General features: G+C 36.6%; 1 protein-coding gene across 1 annotated transcript in view; it reads left to right on the plus strand.

The window, feature by feature from the left end:
- Positions 1–24,495, plus strand: part of LOC143741304 (eukaryotic translation initiation factor 3 subunit H-A) — a 75,870-nt gene extending 51,375 nt beyond the window's left edge. Inside the window, exons 4-8 of the mRNA XM_077233737.1 lie at positions 6,939–7,038; positions 11,722–11,871; positions 15,159–15,279; positions 20,902–21,034; positions 24,264–24,495. Coding sequence (XP_077089852.1) covers positions 6,939–7,038; positions 11,722–11,871; positions 15,159–15,279; positions 20,902–21,034; positions 24,264–24,361 — 602 coding nt within the window. The 3' untranslated portion in view covers positions 24,362–24,495. The remainder of the gene's footprint in view (positions 1–6,938; positions 7,039–11,721; positions 11,872–15,158; positions 15,280–20,901; positions 21,035–24,263) is intronic.
- The last annotated feature ends 1,585 nt before the right edge of the window (positions 24,496–26,080 follow it).

A 26,080-nucleotide genomic window follows, 5' to 3' on the forward strand; every position in this document is an offset into this window, starting at 1 on the left:
CATGCGCTTTGTTCCTGTTTCAAATGAACCTTTACAGGCCTGTTTTCTCCTACTCAAAGACATTAGTTGAAGATAATCTGTTTCTAATCCGTAATGATATTAATAATAATCTCTAAACTTACTTTTATTTGTCATTTGAGAAAGTAAACGCATGCGTACAGGATTAGTATTAAATCTGTGCATTAGCTCTTTTAAAAGTCTGTTCAGCGTTATTTAATAATTTGCTTTATTAAATTCCTGTACCTGAAAACTACTGTCAGACCAACCTGAAAAGCACTGTTTATTTCATTTTTGTATCTTTGTTATATTGTCTTTATTTGTGCTTTTTGCTCTTAAATTGCCTTTAATGTTTTAAATTTGCATTAGTAAGGCTAGTAAGTTTAGCTGTGGTATTGGAATAGAAAATTGTAAATTTTCACTGGTATCTAAAATGTTGGTGTCATTACTGCCTGCTTTCATATAAAATATAAAAAAATATTTATGGCCGCTACATTTTCTTAAGTCACCGGCCAATGGCAGGTGTGGCAAAAAGTACATTTTAGCCCCTGTATATAAAATAATTTTTTTTTTTTAAATTAAAGATGCTATTTATGATGAAAACTAAACCCAATGGTCTCCAAATGACTCTTTAACTGATTTGGTTCATTTCGTACCCTGTAATGCATCAAATTAGATGTAGCTTTTGCTTATAGAAAAAAATTGCAAGCGTTAATGTGTCGTATTTCACACATTGTGTGTGATCTCTCAAATCTTTCTAGCAAGATGGCAGCATCAGCCAGTGTTTACATTAAATATGATTAAACCTGGATATTTGTATGTGCATGCTGCCTTTTTATTCAGTTGTTTTTTGCAGCGCATCACTAATATTCATGTGACGTTTTTTTTTTGTTTTTCTCATGCTTTCTGCGGCTCTTCCAGCTTGTGGTGTTTCTTACAAACAGTAATTCAGATTCATTCATCCATAAAACCGTACCTTCTAATATTTTGTTCTTTTGTGCATTTGAAACTTGTCCGTAAAGCTTTTTCAGTGAATCTCCTAAAAGGCCAGCTGTTTTCTCTTCTCAGATAAACCTGATATTTAGTCCCAAAATGCAATTTCAAACTACAAACTCTGATCTACATGTCGAGCATCTGGGTTGTACACTTGATCACGTCTTGAGACTGTTTAAATCCATTACTTTTACTAAAAATGTTTTGTAAATTAAGTGCTCTTAAAGTAAAAAACTCACTCACTCACAAATTTCCTCCACTGAGGACAATAAAGAATGAATCTGAATCGCTCTCTCTGCTCTGAAAAGCAGTTTCTCTTTTAAAACCAAAATTGGGCTTGAGGAAAAGTGTACTCAATATTTCAACAACTGAAAAAGACATTGTATTACCATTTCCACACTTCATTAAGTAGCAGAGCCATTCCGAACAGTACTAAGGTAATAAGAAATGTTTCTGTGGTACCAAATTAGCACAGTTATTTTGTAAGGATGAGGTTTTCTGAGGAGACGAGTGACGCAGCAGCTCTGCTTTGTGCAGGTGAAGACGGAATAAAAGCCGTCGTTTCTGGCAGTAATTATAGTTCTCAGCATTAGTGTTGTTTTTGATCAATTCAATGCTTCCTTGGTGAGCAGAAAAATCAGTTCAAAAGCCTATTTAAAATGCGATTCCAAACTTTTGAATGGTGGTGTGCATCAAATATCATTAAAGATATAATGAAAAGTTATGGATTATAGTTACATCGTTCAGCCCTAAAATCTGCCATTCATGAAGGCTTTAGTCTGCATTGCCAGAGAGAATATTCAATTCCTTTCTTTATACTTTTGAACCATTATATTTGTGATTTTATGCCGCTGAAAGAAACCATCTCATAATATTGAGGTACTATTACTGTGTATGAGTTCAGATTCGTTGTAGAATAGACACAGTGTTCATTCAACATTGATTACAATCATGTCTTCCATTACATGCAGGACAAACTGTTAAGAACATTTCAAACAAGTTCAGGACAAAACGTTCGTTTGGGAGTTTGAAGTGGTTTGCCAAAGCGACATTTACAACAAAATGATATCTCTGGCTGGTGAACACTTTTGGACTCCCATTCGTCTGTCGTGATGATGATGTAATAATTGGGTGTGGCTCTGAGGCCACGCCGCCTAGTGATGGGATTTATGGCTCTTTGAGGGGATCCGGATCTTGGCGATCCGTTCCTTTCAAAGAGCCGTTCAAAAGAACGGCTCTTTTGGCTCTTTTTAAATATTTAGTCAGTTTTAAGAAGCTTGGGGACATCTCAGTTTTTCCTGGAATTAATCACTGGGAGGAATGATGAGGTGAGATTTGTAGTCAAATAATTAAAACTAAAGATATCACTCACCAATATCTGAGTTTGAGTTATTCTGAAATATTGATTATTACTTCATTTGTCATGTGTGGACTATATTCCATAGGGTTGCACAACATCCCTCTGCTTGGAAAGTGACATCACTATTTTGGATTTACCTTTAGTACAAAGTGTGTGTATGTGTAAAGCTATGTTGACTTATGTTATTCATACAATACCTACTCACAAATAAACATCAAAAACAAAGCCGGCTGCAATGAATTTCTGTGCAAAACAGCTTTTACTACAAACACTAAAACTTGAGACAGAGAGGCATTCGCACGTGTGTTGTGTTTTTTTTTTTTTTTTTTAACTGGAGTAACTATGTTTCGGCAGCGTGCACAAGTCATTGGCTCCGCTCCTACCCAATGACAGAGGCACGTAGGTTTTTTTTTTTAAACTACTGTCTTTTACAACTACTATCATCATGATGTTAGGCATTAGCAGTGCCCCTTCCTTGAGGAGCTAATTTGTGTGCATCTGTGTGAAACACGCATAGGAAAAAAAGAACGACAGAAAGAACGGCTCCCCTCCAGCCGCGACTCGGGTCCCATCGTTCATGTTTATGAGCCGTTCAAAAGAATCGGTTCGTTCGCGAACGTTACAACTCTAACGCCGCCTTTCTGGTTCATTTCTTCTGTTCAGTCCATTGAGGATAGGCATGAGTAAGCGAAGAACAAAAAAGTGAATATATCGGGTCTTTTAATGTCTTGTTGCATGACCCTTTAACTGAATTGACGACAATGTCTCCAAATATGTTTTGCCTCTGTATCAAGCATCACCTTGACTACTTTTTAGGCAAACCAGAATGTATTTGGAAAAATCCATTCAAGATAAAGCAAAAGAAATGTGCTTTTCATGTAATACCAAAATTAGTTAGTAAAAAAAATGAGTTCAGACTATTTTACCCAGTATTTGTGCGTGTTTTTTCTGCTTATTAGAGTATTTCACCGTTAACTGACTTAAACATGCTAATGTCAAACTCTATTGGCTCTATTGGCTAAAGTTTGGCTTGCCTCATTGGTGATTCAGACTTAGACTATATACACACATTGAGGATAACCTGATTATCTTCACTGTGTATGTAGATAAGAACAACACGGTCTCTTTAAGTTAAGTTAACCAGTTTATTAATATCACAAGAAGCAATTATATTAGGGCAGTGGCATCATATCACAAAAAAAACATACATTGAAAAGTCATATTCCACATCCACGTATCTACATATTACAATGTTCCAATCCACAATGGTTTGTAATAAAATTAATACAAGGGAAGAAAAAAAGTCAGTTTTAATGAGCAATTATAGCTATTATTTAAGTATAAAGTATAAGCTAATACAATAGTAAATAAAGACACGCAAACAATGTCATTAAAATACAACTAATACAACAAGGTGTGTGTGTGTGTATATGTATGTGTGTATGTGTATATATATATATATATATATATATATATATATATATATACAGGTCCTTCTCAAAAAATTAGCATATTGTGATATAGTTAATTATTTTCCATAATGTAATGATAAAAATTAAACTTTCATATATTTTAGATTCATTGCACACCAACTGAAATATTTCAGGTCTTTTATTGTTTTAATACTGATGATTTTGGCATACAGCTCATGAAAACCCAAAATTCCTATATCAAAAAATTAGCATATCATGAAAAGGGTCTCTAAACGAGCTATTAACCTAATCATCTGAATCAACTAATTAACTCTAAACACCTGCAAAAGATTCCTGAGGCTTTTAAAAACTCCCAGTCTGTTTCATTACTCAAAACCGCAATCATGGGTAAGACTGCCGACCTGACTGCTGTCCAGAAGGCCATCATTGACACCCTCAAGCAAGAGGGTAAGACACAGAAAGAAATTTCTGAACAAATAGGCTGTTCCCAGAGTGCTGTATCAAGGCACCTCAGTGGGAAAACGCTGCACAACGAGAAGAGGTGACCGGACCCTGAGGAAGATTGTGGAGAAGGACCGATTCCAGACCTTGGGGACCTGCGGAAGCAGTGGACTGAGTCTGGAGTAGAAACATCCAGAGCCACCGTGCACAGGCGTGTGCAGGAAATGGGCTACAGGTGCCGCATTCCCCAGGTCAAGCCACTTTTGAACCAGAAACAGCGGCAGAAGCGCCTGACCTGTGCTACAGAGAAGCAGCACTGGACTGTTGCTCAGTTTTGCATGTCATTCGGAAATCAAGGTGCCAGAGTCTGGAGGAAGACTGGGGAGAAGGAAATGCCAAAATGCCTGAAGTCCAGTGTCAAGTACCCACAGTCAGTGATGGTCTGGGGTGCCATGTCAGCTGCTGGTGTTGGTCCACTGTGTTTTATCAAGGGCAGGGTCAATGCAGCTAGCTATCAGGAGATTTTGGAGCACTTCATGCTTCCATCTGCTGAAAAGCTTTATGGAGATGATTTCATTTTTCAGCACGACCTGGCACCTGCTCACAGTGCCAAAGCCACTGGTAAATGGTTTACTGACCATGGTATTACTGTGCTCAATTGGCCTGCCAACTCTCCTGACCTGAACCCCATAGAGAATCTGTGGGATATTGTGAAGAGAAAGTTGAGAGACGCAAGACCCAACACTCTGGATGAGCTTAAGGCCGCTATCGAAGCATCCTGGGCCTCCATAACACCTCAGCAGTGCCACAGGCTGATTGCCTCCATGCCACGCCGCATTGAAGCAGTCATTTCTGCAAAAGGATTCCCGACCAAGTATTGACTATTGAGTGCATAACTGAACATAATTATTTGAAGGTTGACTTTTTTTGTTGTATTAAAAACACTTCTTTTATTGGTCGGATGAAATATGCTAATTTTTTGAGACAGGAATTTTGGGTTTTCATGAGCTGTATGCCAAAATCATCAGTATTAAAACAATAAAAGACCTGAAATATTTCAGTTGGTGTGCAATGAATCTAAAATATATGAAAGTTTAATTTTTATCATTACATTATGGAAAATAATGAACTTTATCACAATATGCTAATTCTTTGAGAAGGACCTGTATATATATATACTAGTGCTGTCAAACTATTAAAATATTTAACCGCGATTAATCGCATTAATGCCATAGTTCTTAGCTCGCAATTAATCACACATTTTTATCTATTCTAAATGTCCCTCGATTTCTATTTGTCCCATTATTTTTTTCTAATTTTAATGCTCTTATCAACATGGAAAAGTGGATTGGCTGTAAGTTTGTTCTTAGCTGTGGTATCCATGTGCTTCTGTCTGAAGTCATCCATTGTAGAGCTTAGATCGGGCCCAAAAAATCAAGACCGACCCTACCCGAGCCCGTGCACATTGTGACCGAGCCCGGCCCGACACATTAACTGTAATTATGAGCCCGAGCCCGATTTAAACCCAACCATTTTTTTTAATACGTGGGTTGTTATAACCGACGTTCTCAACTACTTTCTATGTTACCGTCTCCCGCCCGCAACATTTTTGTGCCGCTCCCGCCCGCAAATAGACCTTTTTTGTAGGCTACCTCCAAATACTTTAGCCTACGTGTCAGCACCATACACATCAGCATAAATGCTCCTGATAAATTATTTGTTATTAAAGCATTAACACACAAACCACTGTTATAACATAAAAGCAAGCAGGCTACTGCATGCATGGTTTGGCATGACTGAATGCGCGCAAAGTGCGCTCCCTTAAAAATTCCTAAAAAGCTGACATCAGTTCATCGCAATCTCACACATCTGTTATTATCAATGAAGCTGACTGCACAATGAATCTTTCATAATATATAAACTTTGTTTGTTATAATTAGAGGATTTGGCAGCATACAGAATTCAGCACTGAACAAAGTCAGTTTTGAGCGGTGAGGGGAGTCTATCTTCAATACTTCTGATTGGCCATTGCGTTCAAGAAATCAACACATATGTCTGTGATTGGCTAAATCGCTCAACGCTGCAAACATGTTATAAAAAGGAACTCTGGCCTGTAAATCGTTTCTATTTTGTTTTGGTTGTTCTTTTTGCTTTTCTGCAACATATGAATAAAAAGTATTAGTTTTAATGTTTTATTCATAGATATTTCTAGTTTGTGGGAGTCCCTAATCGTTTTATTCTCCCGTACCCTAACACACCGAGTGAGTGCATTACTGCCCATGCTCGCACTCGGCCATCAAATCTAGTCCCGCGCCGCACTCTATTGCGTTGGGAGTGCACGTCTCTAGATCGGCGTCTTGCGCTCGCGCCATCCACTCAAAACGTAACGTAAGCCTACTACTCTTTGGCCGGCGCGCAAGCCCAAACAAGTGTGTGCGGTGCCTGTTTTGTTTCCGGTCTAGCTACCCAGTGTGATGTTGTAGTTTTTCTAACGTTACTAGTTGTTGCAACAGCATGTGAAAAAAACTACAAAGTTTGCTAGGCCAAAAAGAGCGTTAATCTCGTGATAAAAAAATGTACGCCGTTAAAATGGGTTTGCGTTAACGCCGTTAATAATGCGTTTAACTGATAGCACTTCACCAGAACACAATCACAGGCAGGAACGCCTTTTGAGAAACCGCTTATGTGAATCTAGCTTGTTTTTTGCTTCATAGATCCCATAAAGACTGCGCAGGGCTCTCTGTGTCTGAAGGCCTACAGGTTAACCCCCAAACTAATGGAGATCTGCAAGGAGAAAGACTTCTCTCCGGAGGGGTAAGACACTTTCTGTTCTCTCTAACTTAAAAGGATAGGTGTATATGACATTATTCTGTCAGACGAATGCAATCAGAGTTATATTAAAAAATGTCCTGGCTCTTCCAAGCTTTATAATGGGAGTCAATGGGTATATCTTTTTTTGGAAGTCCATTCAAGCGCATTCATTCATGATTAAAGTGCTCAAAATGGCTAAAGTTTTAAATATGGATTTTCTTTAGTACACGCACTTTGATGGACTTCCAAAGACATGTTGCCATTCACTCCCATTGTAAAGCTTGGAAGAGCTAGGACATTTTTTTACAACTATGATTGTATTCGTCTGAAAGAAGAATGTTATATACACCTAGGATGGCTTGAGGGTGTGTAAATCATGGGCTAATTTTCATTTTTGGGTGAACTATCACTTTAAAGCACTTAATTACATTTCCCATGTCACTTCCCTTTCTTGTTACTATTAATCTGTTGCAAATTAGAACCATCTTCAGCGCACAAACAGAAGTGTGTTTCGGCTCAGAAAGAGCCATGGCTTTTATTTGTCACGATGGGGCGTCTTCGTCAGCACTGTCTGCCAAACAAACAAATGCACAAAGTTTACAACCTCACTGGCTTCTCGGCAGATGGTAATTGGTTTTAAATTGCTGCTAGACATAAGCCTAATGGGGGAATGTATCAGCAAAGCAGTGATGTCTGAGCGATCGGGGAAATACTCTCTCGCTCGGGGACTCGAGCGCTGAAGGGCTCGCTATGGGGAAAGAGGGATCAACCATTTAATGTTACAGATCTTATTGTAGATAATTAATCTACAAAACTTTTTTTACAGAAAATTATTTCTTTTATAATCTTTCATCAAAACATCCACTTTTTTAGCTAGAGCTGGGCGATATATTGATACAATGAAATGTAATTTTTGCAGCGCTTTAAGTATTTCAACGGTCTGTATATATATACTCACCTAAAGGATTATTAGGAACACCTGTTCAATTTCTGATTAATGCAATTATCTAATGAACCAATCACATGGCAGTTGCTTCAATGCATTTAGGGGTGGGGCCCTGGTCGAGACAATCTCCTGAACTCCAAACTGAATGTCAGAATGGGAAAGAAAGGTGATTTAAACAATTTTGAGCGTGGCATGGTTGTTGGTGCCAGACGGGCCGGTCTGAGTATTTCACAATCTGCTCAGTTACTGGGATTTTCACGCACAACCATTTCTAGGGTTTACAGAGAATGGTGTGAAAAGGGAAAAGAATCCAGTATGCGGCAGTCCTGTGGGCGAAAATGCCTTGTTGATGCTAGAGGTCAGAGGAGAATGGGCCGACTGATTCAAGCTGATAGAAGAGCAACTTTGAATCTCAATTTCTGTTGAGGCATTCAGATGGTCGAGTCAGAATTTGGCTTAAACAGAATGAGAACATGGATCCATCATGCCTTGTTACCACTGTGCAGGCTGGTGGTGGTGGTGTAATGGTGTGGGGGATGTTTTCTTGGCACACTTTAGGCCCCTTAGTGCCACATGGGCATCGTTTAAATGCCATGGCCTACCTGAGCATTGTTTCTGACCATGTCCATCCCTTTATGGCCACCATGTACCCATCCTCTGATGGCTACTTCCAGCAGGATAATGCACCATGTCACAAAGCTTGAATCTTTTCAAATTGGTTTCTTGAACATGACAATGTGTTCATTGTACTAAAATGGCCCCCACAGTCACCAGATCTCAACCCAATAGAGCATCTTTGGGATGTGGTGGAACGGGAGCTTCGTGCCCTGGATGTGCATCCCACAAATCTCAAATATATATATATTTATACCACAAATATATATATATATATATACCACAAATATATATATATTCGTGGTATATATATATATACCAGCTTCGTGCCCTGGAACGGGAGCTTCGTGCCCTGGATGTGCATCCCACAAATCTCAAATATATATATATTTATACCACAAATATATATATATACCACAAATATATATATATATATATATATATATATATATATATATATATATATATTAAAAAATATTGTAATTAGACATTCAATGTTTTATAGATTTTATATTTTATAGATTTTATATTCATGTGCTTGTTTTTTAAATTTATATATATGTGTATATATATATATATATATATATATATAGTATACAATTGTATTAAGCATAATTTATTAAATTATTTATGGATTAATTAATTTATTGTTATTTTAGATTTATTTGATCTTTGTTAAACTCAGTCTCTCTAAGCCCCGCCTTCCCGAACGTTTCCTCTGCTCTGATTGGTCAGACGGCTCAGTCTGTTGTGATTGGTCGCTTAGAGCGTGTCTCATAAACCAAACGCCTATTAAATTTGTAACAATCCAACGAAGGATCTTGATTTATTTACACTTTGCAGCCCTTTTATAAAAGAACTCTTACAGTACTTTTTTCAGCTGATGTCTCCTAGAACGTTTGGTTTTACTCATTTAATCAATTAATTTTTCAGATTTAATGGGTAAAGAACTGCGTTTCATGTTGACATCAGACATGTTTGCGTGGCCTGTGTTGACCTTGTCATCTGCCGGGTCCACACTCATCATTTGGCGGTGCTTCTTGAATATTCAGCTAGTTAGATCTCTGCTATTGATTTATGAAAATAAGCCTTTATTTGTGTGGTGAAGGAAGTGGGGTGGGTCATCATGAATGATGCATACAGATCGCTTTGTCAGATTCATACGGAATATCAATCTGAAATCTGTGTGAGGTATGTGAGGCAGTGCTATATTGATATTCCTCAAACATTCTCCTGCTCCTCCATAAGTTTCTGCAATTCAGCTGGAATGGCAGAACACACCAAGTCATTGAGATGATGGATAGTGTTCGTGCTGGTGGGTCCAGTGACCCTTTAACTGCTCAGAACAAGACAAGACGCTCGTGGGTCATCTGGATGACGATGGCCGTTTACACCTGATAATAGCCCGCGTTTCATTGCACTGCATTGATTGAGTTGAGGGGAGGCTCTCTGTATTCATGCATACTTGCATTTTGAGAATGCATGAAATCAGACACACGTGCTTCTCAATATATACCTGCATTTAAGGGCTGTCAAAATGGCTGAAAAGTTCAATTAGAATTTCTTAAATATTAGCAAAATTCTAATTATATTCGAATTCTAAAGGCAATACTTAATGTTAGAGGAAAATTGTACGGTTTTACCTATGCCAAAAAGAGGGCGCAGGTGAGCGGAATATGCAAATATAAACCAAAGCAGGCATCATCTTTTATTGAAATTACATATTCAGTTTTTAATGTGCATTAACTTGTAAAACAATTCTTAAATAAAATATATATTTTCCTTAATGTGCATGCAAGGAAAATTAGGTTACAATAGTGCATAAAACTTGTGTTCTCAGTAACCTGAGAAAACCCACTTCTTCAGACGCGTAATGAACTACATGAACACACAATAGTAAACTGGCATTTAGAAACACTCACTTCTACTCACTACATCTATATATTGTTCGTCAAAAACACCAGACGCTCAACTTGGTCTGAGCGCTTTCTGTTGTGTTTCAGCTGATGACACACACGCTCAGCATAATGTATACTGGATAAGCTAACAAACACACAAACCGCGTCAGTTATGTAATAATCATGTCTCGCGCACCTCTTGACACACCAAAAATTCGAATGCACTGTTTTTGCATTCGAATTGCAGTTTATTTATTTCGACGGATATGTGAAATTAGAATTTTTATTTGACAGCCCTAATGCATTTTAATCTCACTGCAAACATGGTGTTTGTAACACAAATCTCTTTTATTTTCTTTTTTTGAGATATTCCACAATCTGGACATTTCCTCATGTTGAATTATAATTTTCTTTAAGTTTAGTAGATTATTGACTTTTGAGTATGCCGTCTTTAGGTGTTGTTTGGATGCATCAAGATGTAAAAAGAAATTAAAAGTATTTCAACGGTGCTTTTGTATTTACGTTACATTCTTTGAATGCAACATTTTGACCCCATTTTACATCTGTATTTATTTCTGGACACTGGATCACATGATGGATGTTAATGTTGTAGAGAAGATGTAAACTTTTGTCTTAATCGAACACCAAGTATTCAATGTAACTAATGGTGATAAGGTTATTGTAATATTTGCATACTGAATTCTTTCTCACAGCTGTTTATAGTCTCCTTCACATTGTAAGCCTGACCTAAAACTTTTACATTATTATTCCCTTTTATTATGCATTATTATGCTTTTTGTGAAAATTTTGTGATTATAGAGCTGTTTGTGAATGTAAAAGGTCTGAAAAGTTTAAAAAAATCAGTGCAAATAAATGTAGTTATTGTCTCCTCAACAGACTGACCAATCAGAGCAGAGCAGTTCTCGGAAAGGCGGAGTTTAGAGACTAAATCTTCTAACGAACCGTTTCAGACTCTGAGAAATTAGCTTATGCTGCGATGTAAATGTGTTTTTTTTTAAACTTAAATGCATGTAAATCTATTTTAGGAGACTCAAACAAAATGCAAAACCTTAAATAGCATCATTGGGGAACTTTATTATTTCACTGATGCATGTTGTCCCACAATCTTTGCAAAATATAAGTATTAATTTCTTAATATACATACAGTATATATTGAATGATGTATATATATTTGGTTTTTTTAACTCTGAATGTCTGTTTTCCCAGGCTGAAGAAGGCGTGCGTTGGCTTCGAGCACATGTTCGAGGAAGTCCCCATCGTCATCAAGAACTCCCACCTCATAAACGTGCTCATGTGGGATCTGCAGGAGAAGAGTACGGTGGCTGACAAGCACGAGCTGCTCAATCTGTCAAGCAGGTCAGAATCACTGCGACCAAGCGCTCACGTTGCCATTTTGGGGGAAAATATGTCGTTTGCTGATTCATCTCGTCAGTTCGAGTGTTTTAAGCCTCTCTGTCACGGGTCTGTTTCGCACAGGTTGACCGAGGAAATGCAATACATGCTGACATGCCCTGATGCCACAGTTTAATCTTGACACTCGAAGTAGAGCCTGTAATAGTTACAGAAACAGCCTCCTGGGAGCAGAGAAATGCTGCGGATGCGAAGCAGTGATTTTATTCCAGCGTTTGCAAATATAAACACAAGTGTCTAGTCTATCATCATCATCCCTCACTAGAACCCGAAAGCTGTGCTTCTTAATTGGGTTTATATCTAATATTGGGTCCCATTTTATTTTTTAAACTAATCATCTGATGTAATGCACTTAATGTTTTTACATTGTAATTATTTTTTAGAAAATACCTGCATATATTTAGTTCTGTAATATAATTACTCTGTTGAGCCCTTAAAGTCCCACTGTAGTCTATAATTTTATCCCTTAAAACTTCTTTGATCACCAAAATTACATATTAAAGATTATTCATGCCTTAAAAAAGCTTGAATGTAACTCGACACCCTTGCCTCATTTAGTATGCGCGGTTCTATAAATATGCAAATGAGACCCGCCTCCACTCACTCACTCACTCAGAGATCCAGTCGTTGACGATCACACGTTGATCTGATTGGTTACAAGGTAGTTTGTGACGTCAGAAACACCAGCGATTTCAAAGCGTGTTTTTTGAGACTGACTTTGGTTCACTGCAGTTTTAAGCAGAAAATACTCAGCAATGCTGTCGACTTATGAATTTACACATGGTTTGTCTTAAAGCATATTAAAAACACCACACAGACATATAAACAACATTTAAAAGCTTTAAAAACCCATAAACCTGTCCTATCCTTACCCATAAATTCCACCTCAATAGCAGCACAATTGTTTTGTACATTGTACAGACATCTAATATAAAGTGTGTCCTAATATGGTTTTAGTATTAGCAATATTACCAGCTGAATCTGTGCCAGAATACTGTGGTGTTTGACCAGACGTCAAAAATGATAAGCAAGCATTGTAAAAGTTCATAAGCCTATTTATTTTGCACGATTAAATGCATTTTATTTGCATTTAACATCATTTTCTATACCAGATGAGAGCCACTGACCTAAAATTAAGTATTTAGTAACCATCAGTAACGCTGCTGTCTGGAGCTGGACGTTTTATTCTCCTGCAAATAGTCCTCTCTTCTAAATTAATTTGGCTAATCCAGTTAGATTCCACTGAATTTTATTACAGATTGAGTCGAGTCTGTTTCCAGGAGAGCAGTTCCCAGAAATGAGCCTCATTACATTCGAAATGCACTTTCTTTTTTCCTTTACTAATATGAGCTTCAAGGACAGCATGTTAAACGTGTTGAATTTAGAGCAGTGATTAGTCTGTAAAACGGCGGTGTTCTATAGCATTTTATTTTTCTTGCACTAGTTTAGCATTTCCACTCTGGCTCTTTTGTTGTTGTACCTCTTTTTACTTCTGATTGTGATATCGGTGTATCAAGTTGTTGAATATTTAATACGCCTTGAAATGTTTCTTGAGCATCATATACTGATTTCTGAAGGATCATGTGACACTGAAGACTGGAGTAATGATGCTAAAAATTCAGCTTTGATCACAGGAATAAATTACACTTTACTATATATTCACATAGAAAACAGCTGTTTTAAATTGCAATAATCTTTCAAAATTGTATTTTTTTTTAATCATAACATAAAATTTGTATAAAATCTTAAACTTTTCAACGGTAGTTTAAGTATTCTTGTTCATTTAGTGAAAAATTGCATGGAAAGCATGCCTTTATTTTTAAACTAGACCTCAACAGCTGTTTAGTTTCTATATTGGACATATTGAGGCTGCAATCACTGTTTGTTTGAAACAAAACGATTGAAAAGAAACCGTTTCTGTTTATAAAGATAAACACGGAGATATATTTAGAATTTCATCAAAGTGGTGAAGAATTTCGAGTTTTTTTTTTAGCTATATCACCCAGCTCTGATCTACAGAGTGCAAAGATACCTTTTATTTAGAAAAAGCAAGAAATATCATCTTTCTTTAATGAACATATGAGCTAAAAATGTAATTTTTCTGACTTTGTGCTTCCCAGCAGCCACAGCTGTTCAGGACCCTCATCTCAATCAGACTAATTGATAGACTAAATACTTGGGATGTGAGCAGGTGTTTTGGTCTTTATAGTTAATGCTTAGAGTCGGCACAATCTTTGCCATTTTGACTAAGTCTTTCATTTGTAGTTCAGAACATCCCAGGAGTTGGTGTGTTTAATCGGTCCTGCTGGTGAAATCATTCAGCCTTCCCATCAGCACGCAGATAATGATAATGTATTCCACATGTAATTTCAGTCTTCCTGTGTACAGAGATGCCCTTTCCTTTCTAGGCAAATACCAATAGGTCTATAGAGCAGATGTGTCACTCCAAAAACAGAGACTTGAAAGCATGTAATGTTGAATGTTAAATTAATGAAAATTGTCTTCATTTGCTTGTCCATCATGTCGTTCTAAAAGTTATTTCCAAGTAATTTTTTTCTCCCATGCATTTACTATGAATTCGGGCCTATAGGGTGTAAAAGTGCTTCATTCAACTCGTGCATTAGATTCCTTTTCTAGAATCTTTTTAAATTATGAATTAAACAGCTAGTAAACATGATTTATCACTAGAAAATGTTTAGGCTTAGAATATTGTGCACGAGCCGTTATATTTGTATGGTGCTTTTGCATAATTTCTGAGGCCTCTTCATTAATTTTCATTCAATTTGGAACACACTACATAAGCAGCAACTTTGGGCACAAAACGGTCTGAAATACCTGTGAAGTGCATTATGGGATTTCTCGGGGAAGGATGCATGCAATACTGCTTTTTTCCTTGACAAGCATGCATGCACACTTATTTTTTGGGGCAGGCTTTGTTTATTCAGCACGGCCCTTTAATGTGCTCCCTATATAGGCATAATAGGTTTTTGGAACAGATCCAATATATCATGTTTGTGATGTTTGGTGGCACATGCTATGATTAGACGTCTCTCTGAACCATGTAAATCCCGAGCAGAAAGTCGTCCTTATCAGGCACATCATGCATCTGTCATCTTGGGTTTTTAATTGAGTAGATGATCACTGTGGAGCAATTACGATTTGATGTGCAGTCAGCCGTTTATTATGTACGCTAACTTTGTTGGACTAAACTATCTGTCAATCTGCTGCCATAGTAACCACCTGGAGAAGAGCCTCCAGCTGCTGATGGACCGCGTGGATGACGCGAACCAAGATATCGTCAAGTACAACACGTACTGTCGTAACCTCAGCAAGCAGACCCAGCAGAAGCAGCAGGTACAGGCGCACTCATCCTCTTTTACACCTTTTCTTCCTCTTTCATATTCGTTTTAGTTTTTGCCATGAAAATAGCCTTAGATGCTCACATGGCATTAAATAAAACTGTCTATCTTCCTCTTTTACACCGTTTCTTCCTCCGATGAAATTCCTCCCTCAGATATCAGACCTATTATTAATCAGTGTATATATTGGATAAGTGGAAAAAGGAGTGGAACACGTGTAAGAATAATAAGCTATATGAAATTCTTCTGGAAATTACTAGACTTGATCGAGTGTCTTCACCAGATGTCGTATAGATCACAAGTTTTACTCGTGCTTTATTGCTTGAAGGTGAAGACCCAACTCTATGCATGCTTTGTAAGATTCCCCTCTCTGTTAAACATATTTTATTGCATCGTCCTGGGTTTAATACCAGTAAAATGCTCTTTTATGAAGTCATTTCATTTGAGGACTTTAGTAAGATTTTAAAAAAAAAAGTATAATATAACTTTTTTTTGTTTGCTTGGTTTTATTGTATTTATATTCAAGTATTTTTGTAATTGAATTGTTGCCATAGATGCTGACATGGCATTAAATAAAACTCTTATCTATCCTCTGATTCATCGTCTCTCTCTCGCATGAATTGCATGTTTTTCAGTCTAGAGGCTGAAATATATAATCACGAGAGCGCAGGTGTAGACGAGTTTGATTGGATGCACGTGTCCTCTTGAAGGAAATGCAGAGGCTTTTATATGAATAAATTTCATATAAGTTTGCAGTGTGCATTACGTGGTCAATACTTTACAAAGGGGAAAAACAACCGAGTGAGAAAAGAGACATTGCATGATCAAATGTGCGGAAAAAAACGTTATAACAGACTTTCAGAAATATGATCTGGGCAAGCTTTATTATTTATAATGAATAGTCACAATTTACAAGCATGATGTCACTTCCTGAATTCTCAATATCACTTTCTAACCGGTTTTGACATCATCCTTCAGGAAAAGACATATATCACTGCTGTTATTGTTAACTAAAACCTATTAACCATTTTCATTGAAATAAAATAAAAAAAGAGGTAAATGTAATTAGAAATGTTGTCTGGATTACTAACTGAAATAAGATAAGTTGAAGTACTAAAATGACTTGACCTAAAACTGAAGTTAAAAATATGAAATCTGAAAAACTTGTAAAAATGACAACTTAAATTGAATTTGCTTTATATCTTTCATATTTTCATTTTAAAGCATTATTGAATACTATAATTGTATATGATGCAAATCTGAAATAAAATAAGTTTGTTTTAAGTACTAAAATGACAAAACCTAAACCTGAAGTTAAAAATAAATTAAAGCTATAAATGGAAATATAATAAACTAGTAAAAATGACAAAAGCACAAAACACTTAAATTAAAATGAAGACATATATTGAATTAGCCTTTGTTTTATATTTATATTAAATATTATAATAGTATATAAATAATAAAAGAAAACACTACTATTAATAGATTAAATCAATATTCCAAGAAACCTTTTTTCTCTCGCTCTAGTCGAAATAAGAAACACTATATATATTGACAAAAATAACATTGTCAAATGTAAGTAGTGAATTTAATTTCAAAAGTCTCCCTTATGTTCACTTAATTTTCATATAGTAAGTAAACTAACTAATGTGATTTCCATCTTTGACATTGTGAATTTAATATTTTTTCCAATATATGTGATGAGGACATAAAAAATCTGCTGCATACTTGCCCCATAAATGTCTGCTGTTGCTCTGCCTGAGATAAAACCGCTCAATAGATGTTATTTAGGGTTCAGGATGGCCATCTCATTTGCAATCCCAACTCGCGTCAGATTCATAATTTCATCCATTTCGCCAGGCTGACAAATTGGCCAAAATGCCCTTGACATTTGCAGGCTTTTGCATTGCTGGCATTTTGTAAACATGAGTTCTGAAAACAGAAAGAGGAACGTGAATCATTACGAGACGCTTGATATCTGACCTTATGAAAGTACAACAGGATCATTTCTGAAATCAGAGAACACTGAACACTTTTCTGATGATGTCTTGCTGGGAATGTGACTGAAACGGCTGCACATTTGTCAAAGTTTGTGTCTGAAGACAATCAACCGTAGAAAACAAAAACAGAGCGAACGGAGACTACAGTCGTTCATTAACGTGATCAAAGCTCAATGGAGAATATTTACTAAGAAATGTCTGGATAAAATACAAAAGGCTTTAAAGGAATGGTTTCATAAAAGGTGCTTAAAGTTCTTGAGTTTGAGTTTTTGGAATTTAACTCCTGGAAAACCCTTAAAAAACTGAAAAACCCTTAAAATACACCTGGAAAACCCTTAAAAACAGACTTTTTTATGAAAAGGTATTTGAAAAGTACTTGGATTATTGAAAGACAAAACATGTAAAATTAGTGTTTAATTGTATTGATAAAACCATCTTTTCATTCAAAATTAGCGCTTTAGCCCGTCTGATATAGAGAGCGTGATATTGCTCATATTAATATCTAGGTATATGATACAGCTTTCATTCTTCAGGAGAAATATATTCATGAGAAAAATCAGTTAGAATAATTAAAGCTATATCTTTGTCATAGTATCCTTTCAATGCTTAAAATAACCACTCATTGCATGTGCTGCACTTTATTTGTACCATTTTTTAATGTTTATTTTTATTTATCTATTTACCTTTTTTAGAATTTGAAGGAAAAAAAGAGATACTGTTAGCTAAGTGAGAAGTGAGAAACCAAAAAAAAAAGTAGTGCTTTAAAAGTCCTGGAATTTAATTTTACAGAATCTGTACGAACTCTCCGAAATAACAGCCACTGATTGTCATATGAAAGTTGTTTAGCTCCAAAAATTTGAAATTCAATAGTTTGCATAGGAATGCACCGATATGAAAATTTTGGTCGATACCGATATCCAATAATTCTTTATATTTGAAAGCCGATAACGATATATTAGCAGAGACATCTAAATCCAAATCCACATTTTTATATAAATTGACAAATCCAAATTTTTATATAAATTGAGAGCCTGATTACTAAAACAAAAGTCCCAAACACACAATTATGTTCTCATTATGATTTTATGTAGCCGATCTGACAGACTTCCGATGCACATGTTGCAGTGATTTCAATCATATAATGCATTATTTATCGGCTTTAATATATATCGGCCAAATCTTCTTATCGGGTCGATAACAATAACTCTAAAAAATTATCATATTTCAACCGATATCGATATATTGTGCATCCCTAGTTTGCATCAGGAATCATCCAAAATGTAACCAAAAATTTTTTTTTTGCCCTTATATCAGCAGAATCAAGTAGCTATATAATAAAAGGCAAATCAAATTAGGTGTTTTATGGTACTTTTGAGGCATTTTTGGTCGTTTTTGTTGCTGGACATTACTGTCGCCCAGAAGAATGTTTTCCATTAATTTCTCCCATAAGGATTAAAAAAAAAAAAAAGTATCTGTTAAATCGTTATAAGCCATGAACCAAACCAACCAGCTATGAGAATCACAACATTACAAACTTTGATTAGAAGCAAAAAGTATTTGAAAATCGTAACGAAAATATTATGGTACAAGACTGAACTTAACAGCTTTAGTGAGAACAAACTACAATCCCATGAAGCATTGCGAACTGCACAAACAAATCGAAAAACAATGGAGAAACATAAAGCTATTTAAAGATTTTGATATATACGTGTGAAATGTATTGCAAAATATGCATATATATATGCATATTTTGCAATAAATGTGTGTATGCAATATATGTGTGTGTGTGTGTGTGTATGTATATGTATGTATATTTATATAAATATATATATAATACGAAATTTCGGTATTTTGAGTGTAGGGAGATCGACTTAATTACGTCTTTTGCAGTGCTTCGTGGGAGTGGGCGGAGCTAACGAGTATTTTGGCCTATTTTGCTTGTATTGACTGATTGGTGGAATTTTCCGTACAGCATTATGGGTAATGTAGTTTTTCACCATGAATTCTTCTGTTAAACACGAATATTTTAAATTTAGCTGAAATAACGCAGACTAACGCTTCAACAGAAGAAAATACCATCAATTAACAACCTCGTCGCTCACCGTTGGGCTGACTTAAACGCTTTATAAGTTGTTAAAAATTAGCTTCCTTATGGACAAAATGAATGGCATTTTTACTTCCAGAACTGTTTCTATTCATATGGTTTTCAAATGACTTAACGGTGTGGTAATGATTTATATTTTTGGGGTGAAATATTCCTCTATGCTCTCGCATCATTAGCACTTTTAAAAAAAAACTTGCTTTCTTCCAGAACAAAACACACTGCAGTCAGGGAGACGTTTCTCCAGTGTTTATTAGACCATTAGTTTGACAGGATGGTTGAGCCTTTCAAAGAAATTTAAAGTGTGTGTCGAGAACGAGGCTTGGTCACGAGCTGGTCATCTCAACGGCTCCTATATCAACCACGCTGAAATCTACTGTAATTACAGCTGTCATCGATCATATCCTTCCCGTCTCCACACACACTCCACACACTCCGGGCCCGGTGCACCATATAAACCAAATGACCCGCATCAATCACCATTCAATATCAAAGAGAATTGCCGCTGTGTTGGCAGTTTGCGTTCCTAAATCATATGCCTAATTTCAACAAAAATGGCCGCTATCCTCAGCGGTGACATAAGTCACACAAACTCCAATAGGATCTGAATTCCTCATCTTTTTTTTTTTGTCATGTTCAAATTTGATGATCTACATCTTTAAAAAAGGCGAATGGTAGAGCTTGACAAAACCAGGACAGATCCGAGACTCGGGGAAACTGTCGGATCACCGTTCTGGTGCACTGATGACATCATAGTGTCTTTCTTTCTTTCTTCCTTTCTTTCTTCCTTTCTTTCCTCCTTCCTTTCCACCTTTCTTTCTTACTTTCTTTTTTCTTCCTTCACTCTTCCTTCCTTTCTTACCTTTATTTCTTTATTTTCTTTCTTTCCTTCCTCCCTTTCCTCCTTCCTTTCCTCAATTTCTTTTTCTTTCTTTCCTTCCTTCCTTTCCTTAATTTCTTTTTCTTTCCTTCCTTCCTTCCCTAATTTCTTTATTTCCTTCCTCCTTTCTGTCCCTCTGTCTTACCTCTTCCTCCTTTCTTTCCTCCTGTCCTTTATTTCCTTTCTTCCTTTCCCTCTTGATTTCTTTCTTTACTCCCTTCCTTCATTTACCCTTTTTTCTTTATTTTTCTTGGGAGATTTTTTGTCCTTTATTTCTCTTCATTTTTATTCTTTATTTTTTAGTGGATATCCTTACATTTTAAGACATGTAAACCATTTACATCAATTTAATAAATGTATTCATACCATTTTTACTTCAATCCGTCTTTTTATTTGTTTGTACTTTTTAAAAAATATAAATCTGACTCTAAATTCGGATTAGATGAGCCATGTTTTACAAGTTTCTGTCTTTAGTCTAGACTTTTGGGGCTTATATATTAGTGTAATGAAAAAAATAATCTCACTCCTGCAGAGAAGTCATGTGAATTCTTGGTATATTCCTTCATGAAAAGTTTCCACAGTTGATTTTTTTTTACCTTCCTCTGCTCATTTTCTCTTTTTTTCTGCATCTTCTAGTATCTCCAAAGGCGTCAGCAGGAAAACACGCAGCGGCAGAGTCGTGGAGAGCCGCCGTTACCGGAGGAAGACATCAGTAAGATGTTCAAACCTCCTCAGGCTCCTCCTCGCATGGACACACTCCTCATCGCAGGTACACACACACCTCATCGCAGGTACACACACTCCTCATCGCAGGTACACACACACTCCTCATCGCAGGTACACACACACTCCTCATCGCAGGTACACACACACTCCTCATCGCAGGTACACACACACTCCTCATCGCAGGTAAACACACGCTCCTCATCGCAGGTACACACACACTCCTCATCGCAGGTACACACACGCTCCTCATCGCAGGTACACACACACTCCTCATCGCAGGTACACACACTCATCCCTCAGTTAGTGTTTCTCACAGCACATTCTGCAGGCGATTGTGAATTTATTGTCCTCTGTCCAGAAGAATTGATCCATGAATTGGTCAATTCAGCAATAAACGGATCAGTTTAAATGGGAATGGGAATTACTGCAGGTCTTAAATCTTCACACTATGTTCTTATCCTGATGGAGAAGCGGGAAAGTTTGCCCTCTTTTATCAGAGAACCATCTTTTCTTTTTTGCTATTAACATGATTGATCTAATTAAATTAAATTTCCTTTTGTTTATAAATGAAGTCATGGCTCCGTAATACAGATGGTGGTGTGCAAGCTATGCAACAAGGAATTCGCATATCACCGCAGCACATCGAGCCTTAAGTATCACCTCAACGCAAAACATATAGCAGCTAGCGTGGACCTATAGGCTACCTGAATTTCTGAAATGTACTATATTTATAAATATGCTATTGAACACTTAGTGGCAAAAATTGCTCTGGTCTGTTGGACTTGGTTGAAGAAAAATAAACTATTTTGTTGCTTAAGCTTATGTGTTCAGTCATTATTCAATGGTATACTAAAAATCCATGTGAAAAAAATTACTTCTCACTGTTCTCAGGTCAAATATTTATGCAATTAAAATGCGATTAATTTCATTCGAGTCCCGACCCTAATATATATATATATATATATACACACACACACAGGTGCTGGTCATATAATTAGAATATCAAAAAGTTGATTTATTTCAGTAATTTCATTCAAAAAGTGAAATTTGGGTATTATATTCATTCATTACACACAGACTGATATATTTCAAATGTTTACTTCATTTAATTGTGATGATTTAAAACTGGCAACTAATGAAAATCCCAAATTCAGTATCTCCGAAAATTAGAATATTACTTAAGACCAATACAAAAAGGATTTTTAGAAATGTTGGCCAACTGAAAAATATGAACATGAAAAGTATGAGCATGTACAGCACTCAATACTTAGTTGGGACTCCTTTTGCCTGAATTACTGCAGCAATGCGGCGTGGCATGGAGTCGATCAGTCTGTGGCACTGCTCAGGTGTTATGAGAGCCCAGGTTGCTCTGATAGTGGCCTTCAGCTCTTCTGCATTGTTGGGTCTGGCGTATCGCATCTTCCTCTTCACAATACCCCATAGATGTCCTATAGGGTTAAGGTCAGGCGAGTTTGCTGGCCAATTAAGAACAGGGATACCATGGTCCTTAAACCAGGTACTGGTAGCTTTGGCACTGTGTGCTGGTGCCAAGTCCTGTTGGAAAATGAAATCTGCATCTCCATAAAGTTGGTCAGCAGCAGGAAGCATGAAGTGCTCTAAAACGTCCTGGTAGACGGCTGTGTTGACCTTGGACCTCAGAAAACACAGTGGACCAACACCAGCAGATGACATGGCACCCCAAACCATCACTGACTGTGGAAACTTTACACTGGACTTCAAGCAACGTGGATTCTGTGCCTCTCCTCTCTTCCTCCAGACTCTGGGAGCTTGATTTCCAAAGGAAATGCTAAATTTACTTTCATCAGAGAACATAACTTTGGACCACTCAGCAGCAGTCCGGTCCTTTTTGTCTTTAACCCAGACTAGGCGCTTCTGACGCTGTGTCTTGTTCAAGAGTGGCTTGACACAAGGAATGCGACAGCTGAAACCCATGTCTTGCATACGTCTGTGCGTATGTGGTTCTTGAAGCACTGACTCCAGCTGCAGTCACTCTTTGTGAATCTCCCCCACATTTTTTTATCGGTTTTGTTTCACAATCCTCTCCAGGGTGCGGTTATCCCTATTGCTTGTACACGTTTTTCTACCACATCTTTTCCTTCCCTTCGCCTCTCTATTAATGTGCTTGGACACAGAGCTCTGTGAACAGCCAGCCTCTTTAGCAATGACCTTTTGTGTCTTGCCCTCCTTGTGCAAGATGTCAATGGTCATCTTTTGGACAGCTGTCAGTCAGCAGTCTTCCCCATGATTGTGTAGCCTACAGAACTAGACTGAGAGACCATTTAAAGGCCTTTGCAGGTGTTTTGAGTTAATTAGCTGATTAGAGTGTGGCACCAGGTGTCTTCAATATTGAACCTTTTCACAATATTCTAATTTTCTGAGATACTGATTTTGGGGTTTTCATTAGTTGTCAGTTATAACCATCAAAATTAAAAGTAATGAACACTTGAAATATATCAGTCTGTGTGTAATGAATGAATATAATAAACCAAATTTCACTTTTTGAATCGAATTACTGAAATCAACTTTTTGATGATATTCTAATTATATGACCAGCACCTGTGTATATATTTGTGTGTGTGTATGTGTATATATATATATATATATATATATATATATATATATATATATATATATATATATATATATATATATATAGATATATTAGCGCTCACTCGCACTACCACTCTCAATTACACTCACGCACACACACATTCATACCATTGGTCCGCTGAGGCAAAGTCACCTGGGATTTATTCAGTATATGTTTCCATCGTAGTTTATGCACGTCATCTTATCGAATGAAAAAATGCATCCACTTCAATTGAGCGCATAAGTTTCTTTATGTGCATTTTTAAGATTTATGCGCATTTTTATGCGAAATCCAAAAATGCACATAAAAATAGGCTGGATGGACACAGCTATTATTCGTTTACGATTTTCAGTCCTTCCAGCGAAGACAGTTACACACTCTGTTAGTCAATTAAACGCCATTAAACTCCATCAAATTAGCCGAATTTGCAAAAACAGTGTATAATACAGAAACCGTGGATGTGTCTCCACACCTGACTGATATCATGAGCTCATCCTTCAGATTCCCTCGGGATCCAGATGGAGAACCACAGATCTGTGATATGTGTTTTCTTTTAGTTTCTCCAGATCTGTGCATGTGTGGCCGGTTCTCCATCTGAATAACACACATCGCTCAGTCTTTTCGTCTATAATTTATTTGTTTCCTTCTGCTTCTTCACCAGGACAAATCAACATCTACTGTCAGAACATTAAGGAGTTCACCGCGCAGAACCTTGGGAAGCTGTTCATGGCCGAGGGTCTGCAGGGTCACAACAGCTAAAGAGAGAAACCGCCCGTTTCCATCTCGAAACACACACACACACACACACACACACAAACCATTATGAAGAGCTCAAGGAGAGATCCTGTACAGATTTTGTGCAATTTGTACAATAAAAATGTATGCATCTCTCATAACGGTCTATTTTTCTTTGTGGTGTTTGTTCATTATCCGAGTTGCAGCAAGATTCCTGGTGTCTAAAGGAATAGTTTTTCTTGAATTTCACTTTTAAAACCTCCACTGACGGGCTTGTTTTCACACTGGGTTTGTGCACTAAATGCCTGTGGTGTTAATGAGGCTGTCGGATCTGGAATAATCATATGCACTATGAAGGGTGAACGACAGCAGGTTTTCCGCTTGGTTTAATTTCACCAATGTTTAAATGGTACGTTAATATTTCCGTGTCACTTCTAACCGATGAAGAGTGACTACATGCGATCGAAGGGTTGCATCCGCTGTCGATTTAGCTGTGATTGTAAAAACACTTTCAGTTGGTCGTCTGTGTTTCTGCATTTTAAAGCATCATGGGTGACTCTCCACTTCTAATCTGTTGATGCTACTTTATGCTGCATTATCAGGGTTTCTGTAGGGCTTAAAGTCTTGTAATGTCGATCTCCCTACACTCTCAAAATACTGATGTGCATATATATATATGCATATATTTATTATGCATATTTTGCAATGAACTTAAACATATTTAAATGAGTAGTTTTGTTTCTCTAACGTTTTTAATTTATGCTGTTTGCAATGCTTCATGGGATTGTAGGTCTTTCCCTCAGTAAAGCCGTTAAGTTCACAGTCTTTGTATAAATTTTTTTTGTCTGATTTTCAAAAACTTTCTTGCTTCAAATCAAAGTTTGTGAAGTTGTGATTTTTCTCATAGCTGCTTGGTTTGATTCGTGGCTCATAACGCTTTAACCAAGGCTTTTTTTTCTTAAATCCTTATGGAAACAATAAAAAAGAACAAGCGCCGCTGATAAAGTTGGCAGCACTAATGCATGACAATAATAATAAAACGCAGTAAACGGTAAAACTGCATTACAAACCAGTGTTTAAAATTAAGACAATACATTAAAATAATATTGTAAAAAATAACAGTTTGCAACCAGCGTTTTTGAACAGCTTGGTTAACATGATTAATGCATTTACATGATTAATTGCTTTTCTAATGCTACCAATGTGTTATACATTTATTTTTGTTTGTATTATTGACTGCATTTATTTTACTGTGCAGTAATGCGTTCCTGTTGTTGTCTTTTTATCACATTTGAGTTAAAAAACAACACTTTGAATGTGCTTCAAAAGTGGACTTGTCACATCATAAGTGGACTGAATAGATATTTGTCACTTTGAAGACAAATTTGCAGTTTTTTTCAGTTAGTAGCTGAAAGAAGTCTGATCTAGTTCTTGTAAAGATAATACTCACGTATTCATAATTTCCATTAGCAGCAGAGCGTGGGTGAAACAACATTAATTTGGAGACAAAGGCATCGAGTGTTACTCTGTAAGCTTTTCCACATCCTTTTCTAATTCTTTTCTAACTGTTTTTTTGTTCTTTCTACGTGGAAATAAGCAGCAGCGATACGAGGTTTAGGCTATATATCTAACATGGTTCAATATATGATCAATAAAAAAAATCTATCTTTGGTCAAATGCACTAGTGGTTCAATTAGTTTTTCATTTGTTTTTGCAGGGCTCTTTAAAATGTGAAATTTTACT

This window comes from Siphateles boraxobius, unplaced genomic scaffold (genome assembly GCF_051911475.1).
Source record: "Siphateles boraxobius isolate OS27281-9 unplaced genomic scaffold, OSU_SipBor_1 186, whole genome shotgun sequence".
Classification (NCBI taxonomy): Eukaryota; Metazoa; Chordata; class Actinopteri; order Cypriniformes; family Leuciscidae; genus Siphateles; species Siphateles boraxobius.